A 25,983-nucleotide genomic window follows, 5' to 3' on the forward strand; every position below is an offset into this window, starting at 1 on the left:
CAATTGAGTCAGATCAGTTGTACATTATAAACCTGAGATTGATAGTTTTATGTCGACCAAAGATATTACAGGAAAAGATATGGGGCGGAATTCTCCGCTCCCCACGTGGCGTGGGAGAATCGTGGGAGGGCCTCCCGACATTTTTTACGCCTCCCTGGTTCCCCCAGCGATTCTCCCACCCCCCCCGCTCGGACAAATCGGCGCTCGCCGTTTTTCACGGTGAGTCAGAAACAATGGGCTGAATTCTAATTAAAATGATGGGTAGTTTTCGGTAGGATTTGGGAGATAAAATTTCAAAAATCTGTTTCACCCATGTCTAACTCACCCATTTTTGGCACAATTGAAGAATTGGGGTGATCTGGAATTTTAATTGTGATAATGATTCCTTGAACCTCACTAGCATCCAGGTTTTCAACGGTGGCTATGAGCACTGGGATAGCCAACAGCTTCATCGAGACTATTCTTAGTAGCTTTAGAAGTGATGTGCCTTCACACCTAGCTTCTAGATCCAGGTCCTGGCCAGAGGGCCCCCCCCAAAACCTCCGCAGTTTCCACCAGCAGGCCTCCAATTTAGCCACTACTTATCACCAGGCTTCCAATTTAGCTCCTCCCCACCACCGGGAGGGGACAGGCTCGCGATCGGTGCCCACCGATCGTCGGGCCAGCGTCCAAAACCGATGCACTCTTTCCCCTCCGCCGCCCGGCAAGATCAAGCCGCCACGTCTTGTGGAGGAGAAGAAAGAGGGCACCACGTATGCGCGGGTTCATGCCGTCTGCGAGCTGATGTCATCTGTGCATGCGCGGGTTGGAACCGGCAACCCGCGCATGCGCGGATGACATCAGAACAGCGCCGTTTCCGCGTCATTTCCGACGCGACCAGGTCGCGGCCAGGAACGACGGGGGCCCGCTCCTAGCCCCCTGGGTGGGGGTGAATTAGGTGCAGGGAGCGGGCCCCGAGGCCGTCGTGAAGCTCGGCCGATTTCACGACGGCCATCCCGATTTTTATCGGGAGCGGAGAATACCGCTCATGGAGTTAGGTCAGTGATCAGATGTGGTGGAACAGACTTGACGGGCTGAATGGCTTACTCCTGTTCCTACCTCCTTCAATACACGATTGGTACCAATGCACTAGCGATACCATCATCACAAATTGTGTTCATAGTTTTTGAGTCACTGCTGCAATTAGCTGGGAGAAAATCTCTCTCCTTCTCGTTTAATATTAAACACTGGGACTATTATGAGTAAAACGTAGAGAATTGGGGCTAATAGAGTCAGTGGGCTGGATCTCCATTTTGCTGGCAGTGCCGGGGTTTTCCCGACGGCGTGGGGCTGCCCCACAATGGGAAACCCCTTTGCCCAGCTGACGAAACGGAGCATTCCGCCAGCGTGCTGAACCAGAAATCTGGCGTGGCGGGACGGGGAATCGAGCCCAGTGTTCCTCATTTAATTTTTTTTTTGCTATGGAGTCAGACAGTTGAGAGAGTGTCAAAAACCTTCCCATTTTCTTAAATTGAATCGTTTCCGAATTTTGCACTGGTATATGTTACACGTACAGTGTTGTGTCTGGTTTACCCTGGCCTTACAGGAGTGCACTGATTGATATATTGGAAGAGCAGTACTTCAGAATACAGATTTCAATTGGCATTGCCAAGCGCTGAGGGTAGTAATTGATTTTCTGGTCTTGGGCCGCTGTTTGTTTGGTTCTACTTTCCTTCTCTTCTCAAGCTGTCCTTCCCCAGCAGGAGTGTGCCGACATTGCTAAAGTGGTTGTGGGCAAGTTCTGACTAAATTAGTCTCCTGGGTGTTAGATTGTTTGATATTAAACTAACATCTAAACCCCTGTCCTGCTATCCTTGAAATGAAAAGGTATTATGCAATGGTTGCTCTTATAAGTTTCGAAGTAATACCTCAAGATAATAGATTAAAAAGGCATTTATTGACACCCAAAAACATTGAGCAGAAAATTATCGCTATTATGAATAACATTTATACAAAAACCTATGAGCACCTTTACCTTAATATCAGTTTACTGAAAAATTCATTTCTTACAATTCTCCAGTTGGGCACTGTCTGCTCAAGACTCATCGAGTTCCATAGTACCTAACTCGTCCTTTAAACCTATTGTAAGAATCCATGGGCGGGGTTTTCCGCACAATCTGCCACGTGCTTCATGGCGGCAGAGGTGGTCCGCCATTGGCCGGCAGCCGGATCTTCTGGTCTCGCCGTTGTCAACGAGGTTCCCTGTTGAATGCATCCCTTACCGCCGGGCAACTTGCGGCAGGGATGTGCCATCAGCAGGAATGGAAGGTCCCGCTGTTTGTTTGGCTACTTTCCTTCTCTTTTCAAGCTGTCCCCCAGCAGGAGTGTGCCGGCATTGCTAAAGCGGTTGTGGGCAAGTTCTGACTAAATTAGTCTTCTGGGTGTTACAGATTGTTTGATATTAAACTAACATCTAAACTCCTGCCCTGCTTTCCTTGAAATGAAAAGGTATTATGCAATGGATGCCCTTATAAGTTTCAAAGTAACACGGCTGGAAAATTCTGGCACATGTGTTTTCACATTAGCTCCTCCAATAAGCTACAATAACTTCAGTTTTAACAGGAATCACTCCTGAATCACACATTATCATGACTGAGCTGTCACTCAAACAGTCATTTGACTGGAGGCAGTTGGATTGTGTGATTCCCATTCTTCCTTCATGTTCTTGGAGAAGTTAGCAGCGTGAGTTATTGGGATTCCAATCTCTTGAATGGATGGTTAAACATATCTCACACCTGCAAAGTCTATGTTAGCTATGCCATAAAGTTGAGCAAACAAAAACACAGTTTGTGGCATCTGGTGAATCCCCCTTATTGTCCGATTAGAATCTCTGTCACTAACTGGACATTGTTAATAAAAACTCAGATAGAAGCTCAAATTAATATCAACTAATTAATATTAAAAAAACTTTTCTTACAGGAGACTCACCTTTATTGATCCGTGACATTTGTTGCCTGCCCCTCTCTGATCCTCCAATTGCAGAGAAGTTGGGGAGAAAGCCATTTTCGGGATATATTTAATAATGATTGCACCTCTTGGAAAGTCAGTCAGCAATCTGCCTTATGAGAATATCTTTTCATTCGACCTGCCTCTTGGGGGAGAGCTCTGGAAATTTCCAGGAAATGCAAAGCGGATAGTGACTCATCTATAAGACCATAAGACATAGGAGTGGAAGTAAGGCCATTCGGCCCATCGAGTCCACTCCACCATTCAATCATGGTTGATTTCAACTCCATTTACCTGCTCTCTCCCCATAGCCCTTAATTCCTCGAGAAACCAAGAATTTATCAATTTCTGTCTTAAAGACACTCAATGTCCCTCAATCTACATGGATTTCCATTCTCTTTTCCATTCCTTTCTGTTAGGACTTGCCTGTTCCCCAGGTGTAATGTAGCACCAGTATCAAGAGAGGTAAAATAGAGGGCCATCATTTGAATTTGGCAAACCTTGAACAAAGACACAAGAACATTAGAGCATGATATTTTCATGTTACTGAAAAAGAAGCTAATTCAGATTGTTTGTTTTTCTAGGGGGCACGAGGAGTAGTAGGAGCTCGTGGAACTCCCGTAAGTCCAGATATTTACAATCACAAAATAGATTAACTATAAAATGTTATTGGGTGTATGAAATAACATTCTAGACGTCCCCATCACTAACATCACTACAGAATATTATTTTAATAAGATCTCAGATTTTCTCATGTAATTCAATTTAGTCTGAACTTGCATCTGTATTGCAACTTAACATTACAAAATGGCCCAATGCCTTTTATAAGGGCAGCACGGTAGCATAGTGTTTAGCACAGTTGCTTCACAGCTCCAGGATCCCAGGCTCGACTCCCGACTGGGTAACTGTCTGTGTAGAGTCTGCACGTTTTCCCCGTGTTTGCGTGAGTTTCCTCCGGGTGCTCCGGTTTCCACCCACAGTCCAAAGATGTGCGGGTTAGGTGGATTGGCCATGCTAAATCACCCTTTGTGTCCAAAAAATGTTAAGTAGGGGTTACGGGCATAGAGTAGACACATGGACTTCAGTAGGGTGCTCTTTGTAAGGGCCGGTGCAGACTCGATGGGCCGAATGGCCTCCTTCTGCACTGTAATTTCTATGATTCTATCATAAGGAACTTGGGCACTGGATGATGGGGGAAGCAGGGAATTTGGGTTTGGTAGCATTGAGCATGGAATAAGTAGAGGGAGGATGAATGAGGTTGACACTGAAGAGTTAGGCATTAAGGAGGCTGTTGAAAATGGGGAAGAGAATTCCAGACTGCAGGGTCAATGTGATGGCTCTATCATTGGTGGGGGAGGAAAGATGTACAGTGGGCCAGAGTTAAAGCACTGGCATGTCTGGCTAGAAGAGCATGCGGAGGTAGGGTATAGAGAGACCAAGGAAGGATTGGCTATTGAGTGCAAGGAAAGTGCAGCAAAGATGGGGATGGGGATCCAATGAGGACAAGCGAGGACAGAGGTGATTAGGATACTGTGGATTGTGAAGTGTTGGACCATTTGGAGTTGTGTGTCGGATGGAAGTTGAGTGTGGTGAAGAGGGATTTGGAAAAGTCAAGCCAGGATGTGATGACCGTGTGAATGAGATTTTCAGCAGTGAGATATTGCTGATGTTTAGATGGAAGAAGTTCTGGTAAACCGCAACTCGATAATGGGTAGACAGTTTGCTATGACTGTAATAATTGAAAGCACAGACAGAGGTGGGTGGGGGAAAGGTTAACACAGTTGGCTGAGAGGGAAAGGTAGTTTTACTGATGTAAAAATGAAAGGAGGACCCCATGCTTATGGATAGTTGCCAAGATGAGCATGCACATGTAGTATAGCAGTGTACGGAGGCCAAAGCCTGCAGCACGCACAGTTGAATATATGGGGAGACTATAGATAACCAGCAGGACTGAAGCCATAGAGGAGCAGTGACACATAGTTGGACCATAGAGGTAGAAGAGAGTGTGAGGAGAATGGTGTGACCTTTGATACCAAAGGTCATACACAGGTCAAAGTGAAATATTGTGCTCTGGGAATGCTGGGAATAGTGACATCAAACAAAGCCTTGGTTTGCGTGTGTGTGGGGTGGGGGGGGGGGGGGGGGGAGGTGGGGGGGGGGGGGGGGGGGGAGGGGTGGGGGGTGTAGTCGAGGTGGTGAAAGCCGAGCCTGAGGGGTTTCATGGAAAAAGAGAACATGGAGTTTGGGAATGGGAAGAGGGTGCAGCAAAGGACTTGTTTGGAGAGGAAGATTAGGAATGGGGTTGTACTTGGAGAGAACAGAGATACATTGCAAAATATTTAATTATTTGTTTTTCCAGTTCCAATTTGTTTTTGTCTCAGTGCTGGAAGATATGTTTCCTTCACTTAAAAAAGAAATGTCCATCTAAACAAAAATTGGTCCATTGAAATGTTTGCTATTCTTTGTTTGCAGGGTGTGGGAGAACTGGGGCCACCTGTAAGTAAAGTGACTATGCCATGGATGTGGCAAGTTATTGGTTAATTGTTGAAACGTGAGCAGTTTTCCACTATGTTTTGTCCTAAAATTGTCCTTGTTTTCTTTTAGTGGGGCGATTGCTTTTTTTCTCTGCTTTGTAACTCTGTACACTTGAGTGCTGTGGATGTTGCATCATTGAGTACACATGAGGCTGAGCTCGATAGATTTTTGATCGAGAACGGAGTCTAGGATTATGGTGGGCCGGTAGAAAAGTGAGGCTCAGGCCACAATCAGATCTATTGAATGGTGGAGCAGGCTCGATGGGCTGAATGGCCTATCCTTGCTCCTGTTTCTGATGATTTTACATAAATATGGATGGTTATTCTCTCTCTTTATTTGCTTTTGAAGTCTAGCTGTGCCACAAGGCATCTCTTAGCCAGGCCCTTGGTAACGTTGCTGCAAAGTCAGGATTTCCGCTGCCCAAAATGGTGTGACTTGAATAACAGGAGATGGTTTCCGCTCTCCCGGGGTGTGTTTTTGCGGCGGGAGACGTGGCCTGCCATTGGCTGGCGAAGGGATCTCCCAGTCCCGCTGCTGACCACGGGGTTTCCAGTTGTTCGGACTCTTGGAGGGGTGGGGTGGGGGGAGGAGGTACCATTGACAGCAACGGCCAGAAAAGCCCGCCTAAAATCAGAACTCACTCTGCTGCACATGTCATTGTGCTTTATCACAAGAAGTAACAAATTTGCGAGCTTTAACATAATGATGGGCCAGCAAAGAACTTTGAAGAAGTTTAGTCTTGTCTTCGATATTGGGCTCCGCCCTGTAGGAAGGAGGTAGAAACTTGAAGAAAGTTTTCATTATGACAGCACGGTAGCATGGTGGTTAGCATAAATGCTTCACAGCTCCAGGGTCCCAGGTTCGGTTCCCGGCTGGGTCACTGTCTGTGCAGAGTCTGCACGTCCTCCCCGTGTGTGCATGGGTTTCGTCCCGGTGCTCCGGTTTCCTCCCACAGTCCAAAGATGTGCGGATTAGGTGGATTAGCCATGCTAAAATTGCCCGTAGTGTCCTAAAAAAAAAGTAAGGTTAAGGGGGGGTTGTTGGGTTACGGGTATAGGGTGGATACGTGGGTTTGAGTAGGGTGATCATTGCTCGGCACAACATCGAGGGCCGAAGGGCCTGTTCTGTGCTGTACTGTTCTATGATGTTGCCAGTATGAGGAATTGGAAATGTGAAGAAAGGTTCAGAAAAGCTGGACCTTTTGAATCATCATAACAACATGGATTGTGGGGTAATGTGATTGAGATGTCTGACAATGTGAATAGTTGGGGACCATTGAGAGCATCCGACTGCATTCAGTAGCTGAAAGATGTCAAAGATACAGGATTATCTGGAAACGGTTTAGAATACAAGTGAATTGTGAGGCTGTGGAATTAATTTCCAGGGTTAATGGCTGTGAGGCAGAAACAATGGGCTGAATTCTAATTAAAATGATGGGTAGTTTTCGGTAGGATTTGGGAGATAAAATTTCAAAAATCTGTTTCACCCATGTCTAACTCACCCATTTTTGGCACAATTGAAGAATTGGGGTGATCTGGAATTTTAATTGTGATAATGATTCCTTGAACCTCACTAGCATCCAGGTTTTCAACGGTGGCTATGAGCACTGGGATAGCCAACAGCTACATCGAGACTATTCTTAGTAGCTTTAGAAGTGATGTGCCTTCACACCTAGCTTCTGGATCCAGGTCCTGGCCAGAGGGCCCCCCCAAAACCTCCGCAGTTTCCACCAGCAGGCCTCCAATTTAGCCACTACTTATCACCAGGCTTCCAATTTAGCTCCTCCCCACCACCGGGCCTTCCTGCTTCAGCCTCGGTGTGACATGTCGGCTGCTTGCCGGAAGAGAAGCTCATTCTGTTCTCCAGTTACTCACCACACACTTTCCATCAGGAGTCGCTGGATAGTGGGACGCTTCCTGAATCCCCTCTCCCCATTTGGTTTAGATACTGCAAGGCAAATTGTAGTGCTCCACCCAGCAGCCAGCCAACTCTGAGTAGACTAGGTATTGAACCTCAGCCTCTCTTGGTCTATTTTGCCTCAGGACCAAATAGTGCATTTACCCCACTGGGACACTTTAAAATATTGTTGAGAGTGACAAGATTAAAACCAATTCGGAAAGTGAAATTGGGCCAATCACAGTTTTGTAATGTGCCATATTAGTGAGATAGAGGGTGGAATTTCTTAAGACCTTCAGTAGGACTTGCCAACACCAGAGGATTGGGGGCGCGTTGCCCACCATATTTGGTCATTAGTTTCAGATGACAGAAAGGGGGAGGCAGACTTGACTGTGCTTTTTAATTATTCAGATGTCCATTGCTTGCAAGGCCCTGCAGGAGGGTGAGAAAGGAGTAACTTTGCTCCTAATGCCACATGATCCGCCGCATGAGATTTGTGCATTTTAATTGGCTCATTCTACCTTTAAGATGTTCCACAATGAACAGAAAATATTCAGCTTAAACTGTGTTGCTTTGCCGTAGGGCGCCCCTGGTCCATCTGGACTTCCAGGTGAACTTGGACGAGTCGGTTCTGCAGTAAGTATATATTCTTTTACAATTTCTACACTATTATAACTTTACTTATAGGTCAATTCATTATTTTGATACTACCAGTGGTGAGAGTCAGTCAAAGGAGGCACTGAGCAGAGATAGGGTTTTAACACTCTCATGTTGATGTTCTGAATCCACTTCTTTTGATGGTGGCTCTTCTCTGGGACTGTAATATCTGCAATTGTGTACTTTAATTAATTACCTTTATTCCCAACTTTGACACAGAATTCCATTGTGTAAATAGAACATTCCAGTGTCTGGATTTACTTTCCCATCATTTTTTCGCATCCGTTGTATGTGTTCTTGTGGCCCCGCTCGCCTACATTACCAGTCGCTTTGCATCTTTACTGAAAGCAGAGTTCCAAACTTTGGTCATCTTTGAAGGTTAGATAAGAGAATTCCTCCCTGAACATCATGAGTCAGTATGACCTCCTGCTGAGAAAATTTCCCCCCCCCCCTCCCTCTTCCAGCAGATTGGTCCTGTTCTCCATGGACTCCGTTCATTCTCCAAGTCATGCTGTATTCCAAAGGCAATGTCTGGCTTTGAGCAGAAGCTTTGAAGTCAGAATTAAATTACCGGCTACACTACTCGGTGTAGACTTTTGCAACTTGACCAACTATAGAAAGCACTTCTTTCCCATAAAATCCGTGAATCTACTTTTCTATTCCTCATCTATCCTAATGTTAGAAGTTTCTGAAGAGAAAGTTTGAGAAAGTTTGCCAGTTGGCTCAACGATTTCAGTAAAAATCTCCTCTCCATTCCTCTATTTTGTTCCACCTCTACGATCAAATTCAGCTTGTTCTTGTTGTGGGGGTGGGGGGGGGGGGGGGGGGGGGGGGGGGGGGGGGGGGGGGGCTGGGCGAGCTGTGTTCTTGTTGCGGAGGGAGAGCTGTGATCTCTGGCCTGCAATAAGACTTTGGATGGGATAACATGAAGTCTCAAATGTTCTTCAACTATGTGCATCACAGCATATCAATGCTCCAGATCAGTGCTCCAGATTATTTCTTTGGTCTCACAACCCATCCACACTTCCCCATACAATTAAGTTTACACTGGTACTTTTACAGTTGTTTTGAAGTCAGACACATCTCCCAAGAGCCCATCCTACAGTTCAGCCATTTTTCAATGCTGCTGGTATGATCTTAAGTCTGGTGATCCATCAGTGATGCCTCTGACCTGTGATTCTCTTGAGTCTTTTGTCATTGCTTCCGACATTTCGAGGGGCGGGCTTCTCCGTGAATTAGCGGGGCAGACAGAAATGGCGCAGTGGAGTGGCGGGAACCACTCTGGCGTCGGGCCGCCCCAAAGGTGCGGAATCCACCGCACCTTCAGGGCGAGGACGGCACCGGAGTGTTTTGCGCCCTGCCGGCTGGTGTGGAAGGCCTTTGGCGCCATGCCAGCCGGGGCCGAAGGGACTCCGCCAGCCGGCGAGAGTCCGCGCATGCGCGGGAGCGTCAGTGGCTGCTGACGTCATCTCCGTGCATGCGCGGGGGGGGTTCACCGCGCCGGCCATCGCGGAGGCTTACACGGCTGGCACATAGGAATAGAGTGCCCCCACGGCACAGGCCCGTTCGTGGATGGATGGGCCCCGACTGCGGGCCAGGCCACCGTGGGGGCACCCCCTTGGGGACAGATCGCCCCGCACCCTCCCGAAGACCCCGGGGACCAACTCCAATTTACGCCGGCGGGACCTGCATAGAACGGGCGGGACTTCGGCCCATCGTGGGCTGGAGAATCGCCGGGGGGAGCCCGCCGACTGGCGCGGCGCGATTCCCGCCCCCGCCAAATCTCCGGTGCCGGAGAATTCGGCAGCCGCCGGGGGTGGGATTCACGCCGCCTGGCTGGCGATTCTCCGACCTGGCGGGGGGTCGGAGAATCCCACCCCCAGATCTTTTAAAAGAGTGTGGAACAGTGCACTTCTAAACAAGTGACCATCATAGGGCTGATTAATTTTCTCGCAAAACAACTGACCTGTGGGTAATTAATGCTCAGGTTATTTTCTGTCCATTACCCTCTATTCTCAAGGTGACAGTGTGCTCCATATTCTTACTTACCATTGACTTCACAAATAGGTCTTTGGGAACAATCTAATTAGTATACTTCAATTCTGTTTGTTCCTCAAAGGTCATCAAATTGTCCATCCTCATGTTTCCATGACTCTCCATCTCAGAAATGCAGGAATTATCAAGGCCCATGAAGTATTTGAGTACCTCACCTTTTTAAACACATTAGCCATCTTGATATCAGCTGGGAGTTGATTTGACAGAGCCATTTACCACATAGAGTGAAAATGATGTTCCTCTGATCTGGCAGCTGACTGAGACTTGTTAATGTTAAATCCTGTGACTTCCCATTGACTGATAATAAAGAAAGAAAAAGGAAATAGGGAAGACCACCATAAAGACAACATAAAAGGTACAGAAATCAGAGTGCCATTGCACTCCCCAGGATGCTTGGTTTCGTATCTCAGTTCCATTACCGTGAGGAGGTGCCATTAGCAACCTTTTTCTTGTCGTCTGTCCAGAAGTACGAGGGAATTTCTACTTCCCCAAAGATGGGAAGGGATACATGGTGAAAAAAATGACCTCTACCTGGGCCATTCTTGTACAAGTAGAAGCTGATTCAGAGAGTTGGGTGAGATCTAAGATTAAGTTGCCTGGTTCCTTTATTGGACTTGGGTATGTGAATTCCAAAACAAATGGTGGAACAAACAAGGGTACAGTAAAAAATTGTTACAATATGCGCATTGTTCATTTCATCTGAAATACCTCCTTTACACAGCCTTGGAACCACCCTTGTGAATATGCAGTGCAAGGACAAGAGGTGGGATTCCTAATAGGTTAGGAATTTTCTGGTCAACGATATCCCTAATAAATCTATAGAATAGAGGAAGCAAAACAGCAACTTGCAAAATGACACTGCAGGTAATTTCCTGTAGCTTGCAATCCTTTTAAGATGCGTCTCGGTATTTCGGGTTGACTCACGTTTGTTTCACCAGACGAGTGGTTGGAAGTTTGCCTTTGATTCTAGTTAGTATGTGACAGAAATTTCCATAATTACGTTGAGTAATGAGCTGCAGTTTCCTTTTAATCCCAGGGTGATCGAGGACCTCCAGGACTGCCTGGACCACCAGGCCCAGCTGGACTCAAGGTGAGCAATTCACTGTTTTACCCAAATATTCACTGTCATTTATTAACCAGTGCAGAAAAGTTGTCTGTGTTCACTTCTGGTTTGCTAACAAGTTAACACTGACTGTTTACTGCAAGTCGAAACAATAGAAAATCTCCCTGAAATACAGTAATTCAATTGTGCCACAACAAGAAGAATCATGATTTGTTTTATGCAGAATGAGAAGTCAATGAGACTTTATGGCCCGCGTTTTATGAACCGCGGTGAAGAAATGACGCTTGCCGCTGAGGCTTCCTAACCGGGTGGGGAGGAGGGGTGAATTTCAGTTCCGAGGAGAGAAGATTCCATCACGGTGTGGACCTCACTGCAGCAATCTCGAGTACATGCAGAAAGAAGTGATCTGGGGCGCGATCCAACGGCCACGCTACTCCTGAAAAGCAGCTCGCCGCGGTGCAGCATGGCCAATAAGAGCCGAGAGAACCGGTTCCCGGGTTCTACCCGGCTCGCAATGCTTTGTGTGATCCAGTGCGAGGTGATTCTCCTTTCAGGGGGCTAGCAGGGTCCTGGAGTACTCCACGCAGCTCTGCCTGCCGATACGAGGCCCTGCACTTCCGGTCAGGAGTTCGCACGTGCGTGCATGCACACGCTGGCGGCCTTCGGCTGTCACCCCAAGCGACATGGCGGACTTGCATTGCAGAGCCCTGAAGATACAGGCCCCCTGAGATTGTGCATGCCCGCGGATCAGTGGCCTCCGATCATGAGCCTGGCCGTCCCTGAGGTTCCCCCCGGTGAAGGATCCACCCCACTCCCACCAGGGCAGCCGTGGACTGAGTCCGCCGGCATCGCCGACCGTTCCCGACATGCAAAATGTGGTTAGAACCACATCATTGGGAACTCAGCCAGTTGACGTCGGAGAATCTCCGCGGGCGCCTGTCATTGGCCACTACCTGTAGTGCGTAGACTGCACGCCGCAATTCGCGCCGATTCTTCGGGACCGGCGTCGCACCGGTTTTTCGGCGTCAACACCCATTCTCCGCCTCCCGATCACGATTTTGGCACGGAGGCTCGGAAAATTCCGCCCCGATATCTCATGTTAAAATGTAACTTCCAGAAATACAAATTAATTTTTTTGAAAAAGCAGTTTACGTTAAAACATTTAAAAAGCTAGATTCACTATGTTAAATCTGTTTGCACGGTTAAAAAAAGTCTGATCTCTAAAATTTGATAAGAGTTAAAATAAATCTACCCGAGTCTCCGGCATTTTGGAACTACCGTTCTGGTGCTGACATCCTCGTTGAACATTCATGAAACGAAAAGAGGCTCGTAATACCTCAATACCAAACCTAAAACTTTTCAGTCAGAATAATGTGTCGTTAGTGGACAGTCAGACCACTGCTAAATCTTTGGTTTTAAATTGCGGGTTTATGGTTGATACTGCGAAGCTTTGGCAGTAGAGTTTGACAATTCTGATTGTATGTGCTACAGTGCCCGTGTCCCTGGGCGTCTCCACCAGACATCGGTGGTGACCACCGAGAGCTTTGCAGTCACCACCCATGCAAAAATCTGGACCAACGACTATGATTTAAAAAAAAATCACTGTTAATATGAAGTGTGACGCGATAACTGTCGCAACCACTGTGTTTTCATCCAATAAAACACTGTAAACGATGATGAGTAGACCATTAAGTTGAGCAGAAGGGAGTCACTTGTTAGTAGGGGAATTTATTGTTTCTTATTTAATGAGATTTAGGTCTCCCTGGCTAGGCCAGCATTTAGAATTTTTTAGAATTAGAACAGTACAGCACAGAACAGGCCCTTCGGCCCTTGATGTTGTGCCGAGCAATGATCACCCTACTCAAGCCCACGTATACCTATACCAGTAACCCAACAACCCCCATTAACCTTATTTGTTAGGACACTAAGGGCAATTTATCATGGCCAATCCATCTAACCTGCACGTCTTTGGACTGTGGGAGGAAACCGGAGCACCCGGAGGAAACCCACGCACACACGGGAGGACGTGCAGACTCCGCACAGACGGTGACCCAGCCCGGAGTCGACCCTGGGACCCTGGAGCTGTGAAGCATTTATGCTAACCACCATGCTACCGTGCTGCCCTTACTTTATTACCCATCCGTAATTGCCCTCGAGAAGATACCTTCCCGAACCACTGCAGCCCATGTAGTGTAGATGCAGCCACCATGCTGTCAGCGGGGGGGAACAGTAACATCTTTTGGGCCAAAGTAATTTTTCAAAGTCCAATGAAATGAGCGTCCAATCTGTGGTGAAACCTTCGGAAGGTACCTTGATACGTTGAAAGACGTCTCCAAAATATCACATGCAATGAATTATTTGGTTATGTAGAAAAATGGCTGCCAACTTGTAGACTGCTCGGACACCAATGGCACAGGTGAACAGTCAGACTGTTGTTTCTTGTTTTGGTTGAGAAAATGTCAGGAAGGAGACAAGTGAACTTGCTATGCTTTGAATAGTCTGTGGATTATTGAAATATCCAAAACGTGAGAGGACAGAAACGTGGAGGCAGGCATTGGTGTTCTCCAACAGTGTAGGAATGGAAAAGAGTTATGTAACTTCACCGTGAGCCCGTTCTGGTGATAGCCAATTTCACCACCATGTTCTTGGTTTAGTGTCTGATATATTGACACTTTTGTTACTTTCAACCATGCCGTGAAGTGTCACCTGAGATCACATGATCAAGACCTGATGAAACTTATTTGAGTGAGAACTAACTGACAATAGATCTTGGTCTCCTGTACCTTCCGCCCTTTCTGATTGGTTCCTAGCAGTTTCTTTAAACATCTTGTCTGTCTTTCGTTTCCACCAATTTCCTGGAAGTGCAGGAATACAATTCTACAGCTTTCCATCCACCCTCTGTTACATCACACAAATGCCTATTCCTCCTGCATGGGCTTGAGTCGCCTAGTGATCCAGCTGTTGGAGTTTGTGGGCAGCACGGTAGCATGGTGGTTAGCATAAATGCTTCACAGCTCCAGGGTCCCAGGTTCGATTCCCGGCTGGGTCACTGTCTGTGTGGAGTCTGCATGTCCTCCCGGTGTGTGCGTGGGTTTCCTCCTGGTGCTCTGGTTTCCTCCCACAGGTGGGGTCACTGAGATGGGGTGGGCTTATGTGGAGGGTACTCTTTCCAAGGGCCAGTGCAGACTCGATGGGCCAAATGGCCTCCTTCTGCACTGTAAATTCTATGATTCTGTAAATTCTATGATTCTCCAGATGCCTTCTCCTCAGCCACATGCCATTCCATGGGGCAGAGGGGATGGATACTGACACTATTGACACCCAGCTGGAAGGATATGAGACACCAAGCACAGGATCCACAAGGGGAGGATCAGCTTTCTCAATATGTTTGATCAAAAGTGCCTCAGGAGGTCTCGGCCTTCTTGGCAGATCACTGCTGACATCTGCAGCCTCCTGGAACAAGGCCTCCTTCCCAGACAATCAGGGGGCACTGACAGTGGCTGTCAAGGCATCTGTCCCTGGAGCACTTGAGGGTCAAACTTCCTGGGTCTCCGCCTCGCCCCGAAGTGGTGCACTCTCCTATCCTGCAAGGCCAGAGCACGGGGGATAATAGGCACCTCACAGCATCCGGGACGTGGATTTGATTCCGGCCTTGGGTTACTGTCTATGTGGAGTTTGCACGTTCTCCCTGTCTGCATGGGTTTTCTCCGGGTGCTCCGGTTTCCTCGCACAGTCCAAAGATGTGCAGGTTAGATGGCTTGGCCATGCTAAATTGTCCCTTAGCGTCCAAAGATATAGAACATAGAACAGTACAGCACAGAACAGGCCCTTCGGCCCTCGATGTTGTGCCGAACAATGATCACCCTACTTAAACCCACGTAACCTGTATACCCGTAACCCAACAATCCCCCCATTAACATTACACTACGGGCAATTTTTTTAGCATGGCCAATCCACCTAACCCGCACATCTTTGGACTGTGGGAGGAAACCGGAGCACCCGGAGGAAACCCACGCACACACGGGGAGGACGTGCAGACTCCACACAGACAGTGACCCAGCCGGGAATCGAACCTGGGACCCTGGAGCTGTGAAGCATTGATGCTAACCACCATGCTACCGTGAGGCCCCTCACGCAGGTTAGGTAGATTGACCATAGTCAATCCATGGGGTTACGAGGATAGGGCGGGCGAGTGGATCTAGGTAGTGTAAACTTTTGATGGATTGGTGCAGACTCGATGGGCCGAATGGCTTCCTTCTGCACTGTAGGGACTCGATGAATTCTAGTAATGGTTTGCGTGGAGGGTGTCTGTGAGAGGCAATAGGATGAGGTGAGTGAGGCTGTGTCTAGAGAGAGTGGAGCTGCGCAGTGTGTGATTCTGAGGAGTGTTGCGTTGGAGAAAGTCATAAATTAAAGTTGAAGCCATGATTGCACTGAATGACGGAGCATGCGAGACAGACCATATGGTTTACACCTGTTCCTATTTCTTGTATATTCTTATGTGTTTAGATGAAAATTTGTTGCAGACAGGCATTTTTCCTGATGTCCCCTCTATTTATTGTGCTAATTAACTTGGTTAGTAATGTTTCTGTTTCCTCTTTGCTGCAGGGTCTTCCAGCACTTGTGCACGGTGAAAGTAGCGATGAACCACTGGTAAGGTTTCAGGATGTTACATGTTCTGCAGAGTGATCATTTCCAAGATATTCATTGAAATGGAATGTCTGTTTGCTTTCAGTGCCCCAACGCTTGTCCTCCTGGCCTACAGGGCTACTCTGGCCTTCCTGGAATGAAGGTAAGTATCCAATTAGTTCATCACAACTGAAACCATTGTGTCGAGTATAAAACTTGGACCGACGCTGACAAATGACTGATTCTAATTCCTTCACCTCTTGATCTTCAGGGACATAAAGGTGTGAAAGGGGAGGCTGGTGAACCAGGAAAACAAGGACACAAGGTAGGAGAAAACACCATTCGGCGCTTTTACAATGAGAATGTCCAATTGGCCAGTCACAATGGTAAATCTGTTCATTGAAGAATCTGAATTCACGTTCCAAACTAACTCCAAAGAATCTGTCGGAATGTGAGCCAATCCGCAAATCTTTTCTTCATTTATTGTACAATTTGTCAGTCCTGAAACAAGTGAAGATGACTTGCTTGACTCGAGGAAGGTGACCATGATTTGCCAGTAACTAATTAGAATTTTACTTCTGTAGCAAAATGGCACTGTTCCTTCACAGCGCCAGGGCCCCGGGTTCAATTTCCAGCTTGGGTCACTGTCTGTGCGGAGTCTGCACGTTATCCTCGTGTCTGCGTGGGTTTCCTCTGGGTGCTCCGGTTTCCTCCCACAAGTACCCGAAAACCGGAGTGTGGCGGCGCGGGGATTTTCACAGTAACTTCATTGCAGTGATACTGTAAGCCTACTTGTGACACTAAAAGATTATTATTATTATAATAACCCTCATGAGTCTCACGGGCATACCCTAATCATTCCCCCCATGGGATTTATGGAATACAAGCTTTTCCGCCAGAAGGTGGAGGCCTGGCCAGCTGGGGCGTGTAATTAGAATTTAAAAAGCTGGCCTGGAGAGAGTAGTCCTGATTGTGTGTTTTTGCGACCATTTCCTTTGACCTTGAATGAAACACTGTTTACTCAACGACTCGGACTCCTGGGTCTTCACAGCTTCTTGAATGCTTACACAACTTTAATGGTGTGAGTTTGTATCTCTGTATTCTCTTTTCAAAACTCTGTTTAAATGGTGTTAGAGTGGGAGGATTTGCAGACCGGAAACTCAAACAAAGAGAAATGTTTCTCTGTTCTACTGGAAAAACGTTTTAAACATCTTTTCCTTTCAGAAGAGGAGCAGATTAGTGAAAATAAGCATGGGCCCATTCGAGGCAGAAGCAGGTGAAATTATCATGGGGAGGAAGGAAATGGCAGAGGCATTAATCAAATACTTTGGATCTGTTTCCACGTTGAAGACCCCAAAATACATTTGCGAAATAATGGGGAAGAAAGGATCTAATGAAAGTGAGGAACCGAGGGATACTATTAGTGAAGAAATAGTCAGATAAATGATCGGGGTTGGGGTGGGGGGAGGAGAGGACTCAGATGGAAACGTTAGTATAAATAATAAATCACAAACCAAACAAAAGGGAAAAGAGTAGAGTAGGAAGTTATTCACTATGGTAGGAAGAATAAAAGAGCTGAATATTATTTAAATGGAGAAAGACTGCAGAAAGCTACAGCACAGAAGGGCTTGGGGTCCTCGTGCATAAATCACAAAATTCTAGCAGGCAAGTACAGCAGGTAATAGGGAAGGTAAATGAATGTTGGCCTTTATTTCAAAGGGAATGGTGAATAAAAATAGGGAAGTCTTGCGAAAGCTATATGCAAGGCACTAGTTAGACCACACTTGGAATACTGGGAACAGTTTGGGCCCCTTATCTCCGGAAAGATATACTGGCATTGGAGGCAGTCCAGAGAAGGTTCATGAGGTTGACTCCGGGTATTGAGGGATTTTCCTGTGAGGAGAGGTTGAGTAGGTTGGACCTGTATTCATTGGAGTTCAGAAGAATGAGAGGCGACCTTGTTGAGACACATGAGGCGGGATTCTCCGATTCCCCCGCCGGGTCGGAGAATCCACGGGGGGTTGGGGGGGGGGGGGGGCGGCATGAATCTCGCCCGCCGCTCCGATGGCGGCTGCCGTATTCTCTGGCACCAGTTTTCGGGCGGGGGCGGGGATCATGCCACGCCGGTTGGGGGGTGTTCGTAGCGGCCACCCCCGCAATTCCTCGGGCCCCGATGGGCCGAGCGGCCGTCGATTTCAGGCCAGTCGCACCGGCGTGAATTTGACATGGTCCCACACAGCAGAATCTGGCTGGTAGGCCAGGTCCTTGGGGGTCGGGCACGGGCATCTGGCCTCGGGGGGGGGGGGGGGGCAGGCCAATGGTGTCATGGCCTGCAATCGGGGCCCACTGATCTGCGGACGGGCCTGTGCCTTGGGGCACTTCATCCTTCCATGCCGGCCGCTGTAGGGCTTCGCCATAGCTGATGCGGAGAAGCCACCCTGCTGCGCATGCGCTAAAATACACCGGCCGGTCTGCGCATGCGCGGAACCAGGCTGGCGGTTCTGCACATGTGCTAACTCACGCCGGCCCTTTGGTGGCGGCTGGCACAGCGCCAACCCCTCTGGCACCGGCCTAGCCCCCGGAAGTGCGCAGGATTCCGCAACTTCTGGTCAGCCCGACGCCGGAGTGGTTCGCGCTGTTTTTTACGCTGGTGTCGGGCCATCGCGGGGATTCGTGAGAATCCCGCCAATGGGATTCTCAAGGGGCCTGACAGGGTAGATGCTGAGAGATTTTTTTGTGGGAGAGTCTAGGACCAGAGGGCATAATCTCAGAGTAAGGGGTCGCCCATTTCAGACCGAGATGAGGAGGAATTTATTCTCTCACAGGGTAGTGAATTTGGAGTTATTTACCGCAGAGTACTGTAGAGGCTGGGTCATTAAGTGCGTTCAAGGCTGAGATAGACAGAATTTTAATCAGTGTAGGAATCAAGGGTCATGAGGATTAGGTGGGAAAGTGGCAATGCGGATTATCATTTTAGATCAGTCACAATCTCATTGAATGGCTGCGCAGACTCAATGGGCCAAATGGCCCACTTCTGCTCCCACATCTTCTGGCCTTGGTAACAATTTAAAATTGTACTTTAGGCTCATTAGCTAAAAGGAAAACTACAAGATCTAAATTAATTAAACCAGGAGAGAGAAAGAAATGTGTGAGTAAAATATTAGATCACAAGCACAGATTTGCGTGTTTGGTCCAAATAAGTATTCTTTATATAAATGAACAAAGTATGTTGAATGAATTTCGGGTGCAAGTTCAGCTTGGAAGGTATGACAGTGTAGACGTAGCTAAGCCTTGGCAACAAGAAGTTCAGAACTGGGAACTCAATTAATCAGGTTATAAAGTCTACAGCGAACATGGTAGAAAAGGAGGGGTAGCCTGAATTAATAAAGGTGAAATGACTTCAGTGATGAGAGAGGGGAGGTTTGATGGCACAGTGGTTAGCACTGTTGCCTCACAGAGCCAGGGACCCGGGTTCGATTCTGGCCTTGGGTGACTGTGTGGAGTTTGCACTTGAGCTCATTTTCTGCACTAACAAGCTCAGTTTGTTAGTGCAGGAGGAGAAAATGGCACCCCGATCTCTGGACTCCCCCAGCATGGCCTTCAGACCCTCCAATTCCCCAACTTACTAACTAGAGGGTCCTCAAGATCCCCCCCCCCCCCCCCCCCGCCCCTGTACCTCACCTCATAAGGGCAGGGCACGCCCGAGCCAATTGCCAACTCGGGCAAGATTCTACCTGGGCATCCAGGCAACACAGCCAAGGTTCCAGGCTGTCAGTCCCATGATGCCCAGGTGACATCCGGAGTGCCAGCGTAGCACACTTCCCAGAATCCAACCACCCTGGGCCCCAAATCGTCTGGGAGAGCCCCCGTGCCAGTATGCCTGGTCCATTTTTGTGGAAACCAGAATTAAACGGTGCCCACTCCATTTCTCTGAGGCAAAGCCATTTGACCCGTGACAAGTAGGTTAGACCAGGGAAACCCAGTGGATGTGGTCTATCTGGATTTCCAAAAGGCCTTTGATAAGGTGCCACACAGGAGGCTGCTGAGTAAGGTGAGGGCCCATGGTGTTCGAGGTGAGCTACTGGCATGGGTTGAGGATTGGCTGTCTGACAGAAGGCAGAGAGTTGGGATAAAAGGTTCTTTTTCGGAATGGCAGCCGGTGACCAGCGGTGTCCCACAGGGTTCAGTGTTGGGGCCGCAGCTGTTCACCATATATATTAATGATCTGGATGAAGGGACTGGGGGCATTCTAGCAAAGTTTGCCGATGATACGAAGTTAGGTGGTCAGGCAGGTAGTGCCGAGGAAGTGGGGAGGCTGCAGAAGGATCTAGACAGTTTGGGAGAGTGGTGCAGGAAATGGCTGATGCAATTCAACGTGAGAAAATGTGAGGTCTTGCACTTTGGAAAAAAGAATCCAAGCATAGACTACTTTCTAAACGGTGAGAAAATTCATAATGCCAAAGTACAAAGGGATCTGGGAGTGCTAGTCGAGGATTCCCTAAAGGTAAACATGCAGGTTGAATCTGTGATTAAGAAAGCGAATGCAATGTTGTCATTTATCTCAAGAGGGTTGGAATATAAAAGCAGCGATGTGCTACTGAGCCTTTATAAGGCTCTGGTTAGGCCCCATTTGGAGTACTGTGTCCAGTTTTGGGCCCCACATCTCAGGAAGGACATACTGGCACTGGAGCGTGTCCAGCGGAGATTCACACGGATGATCCCTGGAATGGCGGGTCTAACATATGATGAACGGCTGAGGATCCTGGGATTGTATTCATTGGAGTTTAGAAGGTTAAGGGGAGATCTAATAGAAACTTACAAGATAATACATGGCTTAGAAAGGGTGGACGCAAAGAAACTGTTTCCGTTAGGCGAGGAGACGAGGACCCGTGGGCACAGCCTTAGAATTAGAGGGGGTAAATTCAGAACAGAAATGCGGAGACATTTCTTCAGCCAGAGAGTGGTGGGCCTGTGGAATTCATTGCCGCGGAGTGCAGTGGAGGCCGGGACGCTAAATGGCTTCAAGGCAGAGATAGATAAATTCTTGATGTCGCGAGGAATTAAGGGCTTCGGGGAGAATGCTGGTAGGTGGAGTTGAAATGCCCATCAGCCATGATTGAATGGCGGAGTGGACTCGATGGGCCGAATGGCCTTACTTCCACTCCTATGTCTTATGGTCTTATGGACCCTACATCTTGGGTAGCTCTGGTGCAAACATATTCAAGTGAGCCTAGCTGTGCACTTGACTATGCAAATCTGGATCACGCCATTGAGGGCGGGATCTGGATCGTGACTCCTTGCAAGATCTCGTTCGATCTTGTGAGGCGTAAAGAGCATCGTAAATCTTGTAAGAGGCCTCTCGCGAGATTTAGCGGCCTCATCACGTCCTGAGTCTGGAGCAATGAGGTCGTTAGATTGCGCCCAAAATGTCCTGGTAGCATTCCACCTCCCGAATGTATTGCACTTTCTGAACTAGGACCCCAGCTCATCAATTCTGAGTGAAGCTCCTCAAGCCGCAGATGCAGGCACCACGTGCCCTCGCCGCCCCAAAAGTCTTCGCTGCACCAAAAGCCCTCACTGAACCTTATTCACACTGTGTCGAGCTGCACTCAGTGATGAACTTGCGTCATGCTCTGCTGTTTGCAGACAATGAGTCCCTGCACACAAAGTATATACTTACAGCAAACGTAAATGAGCCACATTCCATGAGTTGCTTTCTCCATGGCAACATTTCAGCCAATCAGAGTTGCGCAGCACCCTTTCCTCCTGTGGTGTAAATTGTGGCAATCATTTGAAATTTGGCATTCTTCCATTTGTCCTGGTGAGTGCAAGACGAAAAGCTTCTGCAACATCTCCCTTTTCAGCAATATTGATTGCATGTTTTGTTAACCAAGGGTATTATGAAATATGGGACAAAGATGGGTAAATGGAGTTAGTTTTCAGATGAGCAGTGATCTCTGAGAATGGCAGAACAGGGACAAGGGGCTAAATGTTCTACTTGTATTTCTATGTTTACAGTTCTAAGCTTAGCATTGTAGCTATATTCTGCCATTAGACTTCTTTGTAAGAAAGATGGCAATGAACTTTGTAATATTTTATTAGGACATCCCAAAACCCTCTACAACTAGTGATGTACTGGTTGGAAATTAATTTTTTTCTACTTTGTTCTGATCTGTTAATGCTTATTCATTTGAAGCTCTGATCTGCACAATAATGAGTTTCATAGGATTCGGGGAGCAAAAACAGGGTGTGGTAGCACAGTGATTGCGTTGTTGGACTAGTAATCTAGAAGCCTAGACTAATGATGCAGAGACAGAGTTCAAACCCCACCTCGGCTGCTGGGAATTTAATTAATTGAATAAAATCTGGAATAAGAAGCCGGTTCCAGTAATGGTAACTGTCATCAATTGTTGTAAAAACCCATCTGGTTCACTGATGTTTTTCAGGGAAGGAAATCTGCCGTCCTTACCTGGTCTGGCTGATGTGTGCCTCCAGACCCAAATTAAACGTGTTTGCCTCTTAAGTCTCCTTGAAAATGACCTAGCAAGCCACTCAATTGAATTCAAGAATGTGGTCCTCCACCACCTTCTCAAGGGCAGCTAGGGATGGTTGATAAATTTCCAGCAGTGCCCACGTTTTGTTTGTGAATAAGAAAAAGGTGTGAAAAGAATTCCTGAATGCCAGAGGCAATGGTTTTCCAATGCCCATGGGAACAGTGCCAGTAGTCATACATTTGGTGTCGGATTTGGCCTCGAGATGAGCTTCCGACCATTCCGTTCAGGCGCTAGTAATAATAATAACCTTTATTATTGTCACAAGTAGGCTTACATTAACACTGCAATGACGTTACTGTGAAAATCCTCTAGTCGCCCCATTCCGGTGCCTGTTCAGGTACACTGAGGGAGAATTCAGAATGTCCAATTCACCTAACAGCACATCTTTCGTGATTTGTAGGAGGAAACCGGAGCACCTGGAGGAAACCCACGCAGACACAGGGAGAACGTGCTGACTGTACAGTGACACAAGTCGGGAATCGAACCCGGGTCCCTGGCACTGTGAAGCAACAGTGCTAACCACTGTGCTACTGTGCTGCCCATGAGTTGTTGTTGAATATATGTTGTTGTTTGCCTCTACTGATGCATCCAAAATATAACAGTGGCATTCGTGCAAGCTGTGGTGTTAACCTGACTCGGGACTGAAGTCAAATGAAAGTAAAGTAGGTGCCTCTCGCTGCTCCCAAGTTTTGAACCTTCAATTTTCTCTGGAGGCAGGTCAGGACCCACACTCGCGGTGAAACCTGGGGGTTTTCAGAATTAAATCTCTTCGAAACAATGCTGTTGCTGCAATGCAAATGGACTCTTAATATTGCTGCCGACAATAGTTGAAATTTTACCTTGTTCCATCGAAATCGGCAGTTGCCAGGTGATCAGGGAGTTGGCAGGGAGAAAACGAGTAAATTGAAACTTTGAGGTGAAAGAGCCAGGAAGATAATAGAGAAAATCATTCAAGTTAAAAGCTGAATACTGGCAGCATGAGCGGAAAGAAATGGAGAAAAAAAACAATGAGCAGATAGATGGATTAGAAAGAGTAGAGAGAAAACATAGCCATAATCAGAAGAGAGAAGAGAAGAAGAGAATGTTTAAAAAAAAACAGCCTAAAGTATAAAGACAGAGACCCCGAAACAGAAAACAAAACGGGGAATAGAGACAGTATCAATGTGAGAGCGGATAGACCCATTAATGTAATGCTAAAGTCTACAACCAAAGTGTAATTTATTAAAGTGGTGTCAAAATGGTCTCAAATTTAGCGCTAGAATAGGCGACAGCTGATTTTCATAGCCCAGCATCTTTCATATGATCCTGGCCAACTTCTCAAAGAGAAGAGCAGTGAAGTAAACACCAGTGACAAAGCTGATTTTCAGTCTTCCGGTTAATGTGTTGAAAATACGAATGGGATCCATTAGGAAAGCGTTTTCCAGCCTGTGGTGAATGTAACTTGGTAATTCACACTGTATCTTTGTAAGCGCAGTAGCGCTATCCGACCACTAGGGGGAGTAGTTCTGGGAATGCTCAGGAGTTTGTACGGGGCTCCACCCTTGGTTCCGCCCACGATTCCTCCCCCTTGTGCTGCTGTATGAATACCCTTGTCCAGAGTCAGCCTGCAGTTCACCGAGAGTTCATCAACGGGTAACAGGCTGGCTCTGTAGTAAGTAGATTAAAACCACTGTTCATATCAGAAAGCACGTGTCTGGTGAATTGATGGTTCCATCATAGCCCACCTAATTTTCCTCAATGCCATGCACCCAGATGTTCTTTTTAGCACAAATTTTGGAGGAGGAAAATCTGCCCTTAAATCCTTTCCAAGTAGGAAGCTAAGTAAGGTGACACACCTCGGAAATACTCGGCAGTTTATTTTACTTGCAACTCCACGGTCACTTCAAATTGCAGGTTAGGATAGTGGGTGAGAATAATCCATGTGCCTCCGAATGTCCCGTTAAATGTGTCGCTCTCCGACTGCCTTAGGATTTGTGTTCCTGTAATCATCAATTCAAAAAAAACTTCTTCTGTGACATGATTTTGTTCTTTGATCCGTGTTGTTTTCCACATTATTTTGTCCTTCGCAGTAGCGAGCCCCTTTAAGGGGGCAAGGTTTTTTTGGGGGGGAGGGGGGAATGTCATGTGACCCGATTGGCAATCGAGCCGGAGAGCTGAGCGTGAAACTTGCAGCTGAGCGTGAGTTTTCCCAGCCAGCCTGGGACTGAGTCGAAGTAGTTGGCAGCACACCTTCTGTACAGAGTTTATTCCTGATAATAGTTTGTTTAGTTACTATGGTCGCCCATCCTTGAATGATTACATTCGTCTTTTGGCTGATGCAGTTATCAGATGTACACTCAGCCGTTGTGTCTGACATTAAACCTGCTTACTTTTCTCATTTTGTTTCCTCTCTTATAGGGCGAAGAAGGTGAACAGGGAGTTCCTGGAGAATTAGGTGCTCAAGGCTCTCCAGTAAAGTATTTTACTCTTCAAATATATCTTGTGATGTTTGGATGGTGTCTTTTTTTTCCATGAGAAATATTGTGCTGAGTTCTCACTTTTACCGCCAGGTATAAAAACAGACAGTCTTGGTTCACTTGCTTATTTTACATAGGGCAGCACTCTACGCCCCACATAAGCAACTGTAGAAATAATATCGGGTGTAAAATGGGCCCTTGATCTGCTATTCCTGTTCCTTTTCCACCTGGAGAACTAAATGAAAATTGGGCAATTATAGCCTGTTTTTAATTAGTATGACGTTGCCTTGAATCACTATGCATGAAGGTGGAAGTATTCAAAGATTTAAGATTCGAAAGAGAATAGACACACTCGATTCCTGTGACACGCTTGGGAATGTCATAAACTCTGGTCCCAGGAGGGAAGATGCACGGACAGTTTAGAACAAAGAACAATACGGCAAAGGAACAGGCCTTTCGGCCCTCCAAGCCTGCGCCGACCATGGTACCTGCCTAAATTAAAACCGTATGCACTTACCGAGTCCGTATCCTTCCATTCCCACCCTATTCATATATTTGTCTAGATATCCCTTAAATGCCGCTATCGTACCTGCTCCCCAGCAGCGCATTCCATATATTTACCACCCTCTGTGTAAAAGGCTTGCATCGCATATCTGTTCTAAACTTTTCGCCGTACACTAAACCCATGTCCCCTAGTACTTGACTGTCCTACCTAGGAAAGAACAACTGACTATCCACTCTGTCCATGCCACTCATAATCTTGTAGACCTCTATCAGGTCGCCTCTCAACCTCCGTCGTTCCAGTGAAAACAGACCGAGTTTACCTAACCTCACCTCATAGCTAATGCCTTTCATACCAGGCACCATCCTAGTAAACCGCTTCTGTACCCTCTCCAAAGTTTAGATTAGGAGATTATGGCCTAATTCTTATGGTCCTGGAAAAGCAATTATGAAGACAAAAGTTCAGATCCCACCACTTTGAAATGGCCTAACACTCGAAAATTGCAATGAAAGCTGCTGGATTGTCCTAGGAACCCAGTGGTTTTACTCACACCCTTTAGGGATTGTTACCCAGTCCAGCTTACTCGTGACTCCAGTCCCACAATGTGTAGTTGACACTGAAAGGTCTCAGTAAAAGTAAGGATGGGCTATG

The 25,983-nt window shown here is 47.1% G+C and overlaps 1 protein-coding gene across 1 annotated transcript in view; it reads left to right on the top strand.

Annotated features, from left to right (window-relative positions):
* Positions 1-25,983, top strand: part of LOC119967969 (collagen alpha-1(IX) chain-like) — a 184,498-nt gene that overhangs the window by 84,508 nt on the left and 74,007 nt on the right. The window contains exons 12-19 of the mRNA XM_038801070.1: positions 3,570-3,605; positions 5,458-5,481; positions 7,999-8,052; positions 11,165-11,218; positions 15,800-15,844; positions 15,927-15,983; positions 16,092-16,145; positions 24,772-24,825. Of these exons, the coding sequence (XP_038656998.1) occupies positions 3,570-3,605; positions 5,458-5,481; positions 7,999-8,052; positions 11,165-11,218; positions 15,800-15,844; positions 15,927-15,983; positions 16,092-16,145; positions 24,772-24,825 (378 nt within the window). The remainder of the gene's footprint in view (positions 1-3,569; positions 3,606-5,457; positions 5,482-7,998; positions 8,053-11,164; positions 11,219-15,799; positions 15,845-15,926; positions 15,984-16,091; positions 16,146-24,771; positions 24,826-25,983) is intronic.

The sequence above is a fragment of the Scyliorhinus canicula genome, chromosome 6, assembly GCF_902713615.1.
Source record: "Scyliorhinus canicula chromosome 6, sScyCan1.1, whole genome shotgun sequence".
Taxonomy (NCBI): Eukaryota; Metazoa; Chordata; class Chondrichthyes; order Carcharhiniformes; family Scyliorhinidae; genus Scyliorhinus; species Scyliorhinus canicula.